The sequence below is a fragment of the Osmerus mordax genome, chromosome 1 (genome assembly GCF_038355195.1).
Source record: "Osmerus mordax isolate fOsmMor3 chromosome 1, fOsmMor3.pri, whole genome shotgun sequence".
In the NCBI taxonomy this organism is placed as follows: Eukaryota; Metazoa; Chordata; class Actinopteri; order Osmeriformes; family Osmeridae; genus Osmerus; species Osmerus mordax.
In genome coordinates, this window is record NC_090050.1 from 24,411,061 (window position 1) to 24,421,011 (window position 9,951).

The 9,951-nt window shown below is 43.2% G+C and overlaps 1 protein-coding gene across 1 annotated transcript; it reads left to right on the plus strand.

Annotated features, from left to right (window-relative positions):
* Positions 1–928: 928 nt before the first annotated feature.
* On the plus strand, positions 929–7,003 carry pigu (phosphatidylinositol glycan anchor biosynthesis, class U). The gene is given in 13 exon segments (XM_067240361.1): positions 929–1,014; positions 1,016–1,050; positions 1,523–1,587; positions 1,680–1,739; positions 2,467–2,529; positions 3,167–3,276; positions 4,167–4,267; positions 4,419–4,516; positions 4,589–4,743; positions 5,038–5,181; positions 5,267–5,391; positions 6,122–6,264; positions 6,443–7,003. Coding segments are annotated over 13 exon segments (1,299 nt in total). The 3' UTR covers positions 6,557–7,003.
* The last annotated feature ends 2,948 nt before the right edge of the window (positions 7,004–9,951 follow it).

Genomic DNA, 9,951 nt, shown 5'->3' on the forward strand with positions numbered 1-9,951 from the left:
GCACACACACACACACACTAACCCTCATACACACACACACACACACTAAGCCTAACTCTCCAGGTGCCTGCCTCACCCACCTGGCTAACAGGCCTTTTCTGTCATCTCTGGCTTTGGATTTGAGGAAGTGTCTTGATTAGGTCACATGGTGTTGTGGTTCCTATAATGAAGTAGAAAATTGAGTTATTTCATCTCTACATAGGTCTCTACTCCATACTGATAATTTCTGGACAATCGACTAATTAAATGTAAAACATTTTCTTAGTCTTAGTATCCCTATAATGTATAATTAATTGTATTATCTGTTGCCGTTTCCATTATATTACAAATGAACGCCCTGTCTCTCTTTCTCTTTCTCTCTCTCTCTCTCTCTCTGTTTTTTACTCTATCCTTTTTTCGTTTCTCTCTGTCTCAGTCCATGATCTCTGTCCCCGTCTCTCTAACTCCTCTCTTTCTCTGCTCTTGGCTATCGTGTTCTCCAGCTCCTCCGTGTTCTCTCCCTTCAGCGTTTCTCCGAAACTTATTTTCCTCTCCAACTTTTTAGTCTCTTTGAGGACAGAGAGACTAGCACGATGAGACCAAAACTGTGTTTCTGTCAGCTATTCCTGTTCCTGTGAACGCTAATTCCAGCATCTAAAGCCCCAGCCACAGCCACTATCTCTGCCGGCAGTTGGTAGGTGTGTGCGTGTGTTTGTGCGTGTGTGTGTGCGCGTGTGTGTGTGTATGGTTGAAGGGTATCTGTGCAGTGATGGTGGCTTGTATCTCAGTGGTTAATCTCTCTCTTTCGCAAATAACACGCCGCTACGGTGAAACGTCTTCATTTTAGACGAGTCTGCCATCTCCTGGCCACAGGCTGGAAAGGCAAGTGTGGAAGGACTCCATTACCCGTGATCCTCTGAACGCAGGGCGTAGTTTCCTCATTACAAAGATGGCGGCTCCCTTAGCACTGCTTTTGATTGTTGCAGTCACAATTAGAGCATTATTGTTTAGATCGAGTATTGCCGACCTAATATCTTGAAGTGGTTTCCCCATTAAATGCCTGGAAGAGAGGTAGGTTGTCTGTCACGCAGAAGCGTTTTGTCAGGTAGCGCGGCTTGGTGCCTCAGCACGGGTTGTCACTCAAGCTAGCCAGATGTCATGTTGCTAGCTCAGTAAAGACGCTAGTCTTACTACTAATTTTTTGGGACAGCCTGGTCGGATAAAGGTGTATAGCCTGCTACTCATCAAACCTGCATCAAATTAGCTTATAGTAAAAAGTGGTATTACAATGCTTACGCGTATCTGGCGATAAGACAAGAGCAACTTTTAAGAAGTGACATTCGTTTAAATGTCGATATCGATTATCCTACGTGCAAAGCATCACTAGTGCTTACATGTAGTCATTTAGCAGACGCTCTTATCCAGAGCGACTTACAGTAAGTACAGGGACATTCTCTGCTTGAAAACACTCGTGCTAGGTTGAGTCAGCATGTGGACCATACAGACCGGAAGTGGATAATGATAATGATGATGTGTCCTGTAGTTGTGGAGGGTCTTGCTCTGCTGGATCTTGGCGTCTCGCCCTACTCCGGAGATGTGTTCCATGAGGTCAGTGGTCCTTTCCTCCGATGCTGTTTCACTCGGCAGTAGCGTCCTGGTTTTACTGTGCGGGTGTTCATGTCTCCTCTCTCTCCCCCCAGACTCCCCTGGTCATCTATCTCTTCCACTTCCTGGTTGACTATGCGGAGGTTGCGTTCATGGTGAGTCTCCAGGCAGGCACGCTACACTGTTTTTTACTTATTATGCAGACGCTGTTATCCATAGCGACGTACAGATAGTGCTCATAGTAAGTGTAGTGGATAGGCCAACTCAAGGGCCAGATGTGTACAGTTCTAATACATTTACATTTAATAATTTAGCAGACGCTCTTATCCAGAGCGACTTACAGTAAGAACAGGGACATTCCCCCGAGGCAAGTAGGGTGAAGTGCCTTGCCCAAGGACACAACATCAATTTTCACTGCCGGGGAATCGAACCAGCAACCTTCTGATTACTAGCCCGATTCCCTAACTGCTCAGCCACCTGACTCCCCCAATAGTAATTAGCGGAGCGGTGATGGAGTGGCCTTTATGTTTCCTGACAACTCTCAACTACAATATTGCAGCTCTGCTGATAGGACAGTGGAACATCAAGTCTACTGTTTCATTTGTCCAGCTTCCCCACTAGCCCTCTCTGCCCTCACCCTACCTCTCTCTCTCTTTTGCCTTCCCCATCTCTTCGGTTTCTCCTTCTCTCCCTCTCTCATGTTGTCTTTCTCTCCTCTGTCCTTCTCCCTCTCTCCCCCCTCTCTCTCTCTCTCTCTCTCTCTGATGTCCTTTGTCTCTCGTTCCTCTGTCTCTCTCTCTCTCTCTCTGATGTCCTGTGTCTCTCGTTCCTCTGTCTCTCTCTCTCTCATGTCCTGTGTCTCTCGTCCCTCCCTGTCTCCAGATAGCAGATGGGATCACTGCTGTGGCTCTCTACCTGGCTGTGAGGGACTACAACAAGCATGTGGTGAGGAGCTGAGATTACCCGGGCTAACCCTACCCTGTTTAACCCAGGCTAACCCTACCCTGTTTAACCCAGGCTAACCCTACCCTGTTTAACCCAGGCTAACCCTACCCTGTTTAACCCAGGCTAACCCTACCCTGTTTAACCCAGGCTAACCCTACCCTGTTTAACCCAGGCTAACCCTACCCTGTTTAACCCAGGCTAACCCTACCCTGTTTAACCCAGGCTAACCCTACCCTGTTTAACCCAGGCTAACCCTACCCTGTTTAACCTGTGGTCCCAGTCTAACAGTATGTGAGGTCCCAGTCTAACAGTATGTGTGGTCCCAGTATAACAGTATGTGTGGTCCCAGTATAACAGTATGTGTGGTCCCAGTATAACAGTATGTGTGGTCCCAGTATAACAGTATGTGAGGTCCCAGTATAACAGTATGTGTGGTCCCAGTCTAACAGTATGTGTGGTCCCAGTATAACAGTATGTGTGGTCCCAGTATAACAGTATGTGTGGTCCCAGTATAACAGTATGTGTGGTCCCAGTATAACAGTATGTGAGGTCCCAGTATAACAGTATGTGTGGTCCCAGTATAACAGCATGTGTGGTCCCAGTATAACAGTATGTGTGGTCCTGTGCTGATGTACAGTTCAGAAAGCAGAAGTACGCTCTGGAGGCCGACCGCTACCCCCTAGACTGTCTGGAACTCATACGCACCCCCAGACAGATGCACTACATCCCCCTCAAGGTCGCCATGTTGTGAGTATTAATGTTGTTTTAATGCTGGGAGTATCAATGTTGGGAGTATCAATGTTGGGAGTATCAATGTTGGGAGAATCAATGTTGGGAGTATCAATGTTGGGAGTATCAATGTTGGGAGAATCAATGTTGGAAGTATCAATGTTGGAAGTATCAATGTTGGAAGTATCAATGTTGGAAGTATCAATGTTGGGAGTATCAATGTTGGAAGTATCAATGTTGGGAGTATCAATGTTGTTTTAATGCTGGGAGTATCAATGTTGGGAGTATCAATGTTGGAAGTATCAATGTTGGAAGTATCAATGTTGGGAGAATCAATGTTGGAAGTATCAATGTTGGAAGTATCAATGTTGGAAGTATCAATGTTGGGAGTATCAATGTTGGAAGTATCAATGTTGGGAGTATCAATGTTGGGAGTATCAATGTTGGGAGTATCAATGTTGGAAGTATCAATGTTGGGAGTATCAATGTTGTTTTAATGCTGGGAGTATCAATGTTGGGAGTATCAATGTTGGAAATATCAATGTTGAAGTATCAATGTTGGAAGTATCAATGTTGGGAGTATCAATGTTGGAAGTATCAATGTTGGGAGTATCAATGTTGGAAGTATCAATGTTGGAAGTATCAATGTTGAAGTATCAATGTTGGAAGTATCAATGTTGGAAGTATCAATGTTGAAGTATCAATGTTGGAAGTATCAATGTTGGAAGTATCAATGTTGGAAGTATCAATGTTGGGAGTATCAATGTTGGAAGTATCAATGTTGGGAGTATCAATGTTGGGAGAATCAATGTTAGGAGTATCAATGTTAGGAGTATCAATGTTAGGAGTATCAATGTTAGGAGTATTACTGAAGTTGTTCAGTAATGTTGTGTGTCTCTGTCTCCTAGTTACCTGTTGAACCCATTCACCATCCTGTCATGTGTAGCCAAGTCAACCTGTGGGCTCAACAATGCTGTCATCGCCCTCTTTATCCTCTCCACGATCAGAGGTCAGAGCTTCCCTCCTGAGCAGCCAAGCTTATCAGGCATTATCAACATCTCTCCTTCTGTCTGTCTTTCTGTCTGTCTGCCTCTCTGCTTGTCTGTCTGTCTCTCTGCTTGTCTCTCTGTCTGACTGACTGCCTGTCTGTCTGCTTACAGGAAGTGCGTTGCTGAGTGGCATCTTCCTGGCTCTGGCCACCTACCAGTCTATTTACCCTCTGACTCTATTCGCCCCAGCACTGCTGTATCTTCTCCAGGTACACACACACACGCATATATATATATACACACCCACACACTCCTTCACACTGTGTGTTGTGTGTCTGCAGAGGTTGTACATCCCGGTGAACGTGCATCGCAGCAGCTTCTGGGTGTTCACCATGCAGTACGTGTTCGTGTTCCTGGGGAGCCTATCTGTCCTCATCTGCCTCTCCTTCTTCCTGCTCGGGTCCTGGGACTTCCTGCCTTCCGTCTACGGGTTCATGTGAGTCACCGGATAGGATTCTCTCTCTCTCTCTCTCTCTCTCTCTCTCTCTCTCTCTCTCTCTCTCTCTCCTCATTCTCTCCTACTTTCCTTCTCTCTCTCTAAGGATGAATAGATGTAGTCATTCTGGGAGTCGAGGCAGCAGAGTGTTGATCTCCCACTCTGTAATGGAATATGGATGAAAAGGATATTTATTGTGTGATTGTGTCTGTGTGCGGTTGGCTGTGTGTGTGTGTGTGTGTGCGGTTGGTTGATCGGCTGTGTGTGTTTGTGTGTGTGTGCGCGCTCCCCCAGCCTGTCTGTCCCTGACCTGACCCCGAACATCGGACTCTTCTGGTACTTCTTTGCTGAGATGTTTGAACACTTCCGGCTGTTCTTCATCTGCGTCTTCCAGATCAACGTTTTCTTCTACACCATCCCTCTCTCCATCAAACTCAAGTAAGTTACAATCCTCTACTCATGTCTCTCTCCCTACACCATCCCTCTCAACACTCCCCACTTCCTCTCCCTCTCTCCCTCCCAGGGAGCACCCAGTGTTTCTGATCTTCATGCAGATCGCTGTGATCTCCATCTTCAAGTCCTACCCCACAGTGGGAGACATCGCTCTCTACATGGCTTTCCTGCCTGCCTGGACGCACCTGTACAGATGTGAGACACACACACACCTCCCCCACACACACCTCCCACACACACACCTTCCTCTCTCCCACACACACACACACACACACACACAAATCTCTGTTTTTTTCTGAGACCTCTTGAATGTGTCACTGCCATCTGACTCTTAGTGGTTGCCACAACACACAAGTCCTTTTTTCTATCGTACTAGGGCATGACCAGTCACTCCCATTCAGAATTGTGTTACCTGGAACCTAACCCCTCGAACTCCTAACGCTAATTCTATCCCTGGAAAAAAAGCATTTCAAGTAACGGGGCCAGCAAAAGGTCAAGGTTTTCATGTTTCACTATACTCGTGTGGACATTTGGTCCCCACAATGGTGGTCAAACCAGACCACAAACGCTTGTCTTACATTTACATTTAGTCATTTTGCAGACGCTATTATCCAGAGCAACTTACAGTAAGTACAGGGACATTTCCCTGAGGCAAGTAGGGTGAAGTGCCTTGCCCAAGGTCACAACGTCATTTGGGCACGGCCAGGAATCGAACCGGCAACCTTCTGATTACTAGCCCGACTCCCTAACCGCTCAGCCACCTGACTCCTTACACACACCACCATTATAACCCTCCCCTGCTGCGTGTGTGTGTGCGTGTGTCTGTGTGCGTGCACGCGCGTGCGCGTCTGTGTGTGTGTCTGTCTACGTGTGTGTGTGTGTGTGTGTGTGTCTGTCTGCGTGTGTGTGTGTGTGTCTGTGTTAGTTCTCAGGAACATCTTCCTGGTATCGTGTGTGCTCCTTGCCTGCTCTGCCCTGTTTCCTGTCCTCTGGCACCTGTGGATCTACGCTGGTAGCGCCAACTCCAACTTCTACTACGCCATCACGCTGCTGTTCAACGTGGCACAGGTACACACACACACATACACACTCACTCATGATGTTTGTTGTTCATTATATTGTTATTAATGATGTTATTGATGACAAAGTTGTTGTTGTTATTGACGATGATGATGTCGTTGTTGTTATTGACGATGATGATGTTGTTGTTGTTATTGATGATGATGATGTTGATGTTGTGGTCCAGATCCTGCTGGTGTCGGACTACTTCTATGCGTTCCTGAGGAGAGAGTATCACCTGACCCACGGGCTGTACCTGAAGAGGAAGGACGGCACTGAGGCTACGCTGGTCCTGAAATAGACACACACATATATACACCACAGACACACACACATATACACACACACATATACACACCACAGACACACATACATATACACACACATACACTCACACCACACACACATGACAGACAGACACTCACACCACATACACACTGACTCACACATATACACCATACATGCCACACACACATGTACATGCACTGTAACAGGTACAGGCCCAGAGATGGACTGCTCTGCAGGTTACCATGCCGACTGGAAGACATGGTCACTATGGGAACCATGGACTTGGATCATCATTAAACTCCATCTTGGAACAGATGAGGACTATGTTTATTTATTTTCTGCATTTAATTTGTTCTGTTCTGTTTTGTTTGCTTTAACGTGCTGCACAGGGGATGAAATGCTTTTGATATGTTTGTGTTTATTTTCTACATGATATTAAAAACCCAGTTGACTTTTGAAAGAGGTATGTTTTATTCTATATATGGATTGAACATGAATGGTGATGAATGACAGTCATTGTGATGTCTCTATAGTTACAGTCATAGTGATGTCTCTATAGTTACAGTCATAGTGATGTCTCTATAGTTACAGTCATAGTGATGTCTCTATAGTTACAGTCATAGTGATGTCTCTATAGTTACAGTCATAGTGATGTCTCTATAGTTACAGTCATTGTGATTCTGGGTGAAGCTTGTTGTCCCACTAAACTAAAAAAAAAGTTTTATAGGTTTGAAAAATATTGGCAAAACAAAAGTAAAAAAAAAAAGAAAAAAGATTGTGTTTGTGCAAAAAACTTTTTAAAATAAATTCTCAGAAAAAAGTTTTACATAAAAAGTTGCCATCATTGATGACAGCTTGATTTCTTAAACCTTTCAAAACCTTTTTTTCCAAAATATTATTTAAACCTTTCAAAACCTTTTTTTCAAAAATATTATTTAAACCTTTAAAAGACTGCAACGGTCTATTTTATTGAAAGGGTCAAGTCCCTTATGGATAGAGGAGGAGTTGTGGGTGCGGTATTTCTGGATCTTCGGAAAGTGTTTGACACGGTCAACCACAACATACTTCAGTCTAAGTTTGATCAGTTTAACTTTTCTTCTTCTACATCCAGCTGGTTCAAATCATATTTATCAACTCGAACTCAATGTGTTAAAATAAACAATGTAGTATCCGACTTCAAAAATCTGTCTACAGGTGTTCCCCAAGGTTCAAGCCTGGGTCCACTTCTTTTCAGTCTTTATATTAATGATTTACCATCAGTTTGCCAAGACTGTGAGGTTCTGATGTACGCAGACGACACTGTGATCTTTGGGTGGGGTAAGAATAATGTAGAGGTCGCTGCTAGGCTTACAAAGGTCATGGTTAATGTGTCTGACTGGTTAAACAAATGTTGTCTTCAGCTCAACAATTCCAAAACCGTTGCTATGTTTTTTTCTAAAACCAGCAAGTCTCACACTGAACCCGATGTGTTTATTTCTGATCAAAGAATCAAGATTGTGAAGGAATACAAATATCTTGGTATCTTGATTGATAATCAACTTACTTTTAAAAAACATGTAAAAAAAATATGCTAAAATTTAAAATTCACCTTAGCCAACTTTAGGCATCTTAGAAATCACATGTCCACCAAGGTTGCTAAAATGTACATGTTCTCGTTGATTTAATCTCATATTAACTACTGCTTACCCACCTGGTCTACTGCCAACTCCACTACCCTTAAACCAGTAATGTCTCTTTACAAACAGGCTCTCAAAATACTTGACAAAAAACCTAAATCACACCATCACTGTTCAGTCCTCCATAAATACAGACTTTTAAGTTGGGACAACATGATGACATTCAAGAACTGCTGTTTAATGTTCAAAATCCGGTTTAACCTGGCCCCCCCACCACTATGCAGCCTAGTCAAGTTTAGAACACCAGCAACCAGTGCTACTCGAGGGGCAGCAAGAGGAGACTGTGTTATTCCTTTTAAAAAAAGTGTATTTGGACAGTCGGTTTTCTCAATTAGGTCAGCCCGGGAATGCAACCATCTCCCTCAAAACATTAGAGAATCAAACTCATCCAACTGTTTTAAAAGTAATCTCAAAACATGGTTGATAAATAACCAAAAATGTGATCACTAGTGGGTAAGCCGTAGAACTTGTATATTGGGATTGTATTTTATTTAAAAAAAATCTTATTTATTGTCAATGTTATGTTTGATATACGTTGAATGCCTTTTTTAGGTTGTATAGCCTTTTTCCCTCTGGCAGAGGGACTGCCAATGGAAATTAGCCTTTTGGCTATAATTGGGTGCATTTACATTTTAATGTTTATGAATGTACACTGTCCCTCTTGATCAAATAAACAAATAAAAAAATAATTAAAAAAAAATATTATTTAAACCTTTAAAAACCTTTTTTTTTAAAATATGTAAAAAACAAAATCTCTGGTCTCCGTCTTTCCGTCTTGTTCTCGCTCACTCTCACTTCACAAGCCGCCCTGTCACAATAGAGGAATTACTAAATTTAGAAACAACGTGACTTGAGGATTCTCATCAAATATTTTGAAAGAATTTGTGTCGAAAAAAAGTTACAAAAAAACGCCTTTCAAAACGTTGTGAAAGGTTGATTATTTTTTTTTTTAAGTAGTCATCTTTGATGACAACTTGATTTTTTCAACCTTTCAAAACATTTTGGGGAAACTTTTCTTTCCACACTCAACACGACATTAAAAAGTTTTGTTTTTCTAGTTTATTAGTTTTTTTGGTATTTTCGCAAAAACAAATCACTCAAAAAGTTTGTATCATTGATGAATACTTGATCACGATTCTACTGCACTCAATTGTACTCTGCTCTGCTTTATTCTACTCTGTTCTCAACTTATCTGTTCTCCTCTCTACTTTCACTGTTTAATTTTTTTTGTTGAAACGTCCTAAATAATGTCCTAAAGAGATGCTTTTGTAGTAAGACAGGTTAGTAGGCTACACCCTAAACTGCTGCGATTCTACATGCTGACTACAGTAGGGCCTGCTTTGTAAGAACAGATACACACACACAGCACACTCTAACCATGGGTAGTTGACGTCTCAGAATGAGAGAAAGAAAACGACACAGAGAGAGAGTTAAAGGGAGAGAGAGACGTAAAGGGAGAGAGAGAGAGTTAAAGGGAGAGAGGGGTAAAGGGAGAGAGGTAAAGGGAGAGAGAGAGGTAAAGGGAGAGAGAGGTAAAGGACAACAGAGAAAGAGGAAGTGATGGACAGAGAAAGACACTAACTGTTGAGTCCCACTATCTCACTGAATCAAGCCATTGAGCTGGTCTGTCGAGTTTGACATCATCGCTAGGCAACATGGCTGACGTTATGTAATCTTATTTGTACAACTACTTAGTCCCCATGGCAACCAGGCTTCCCGGTCCGGACAGGTC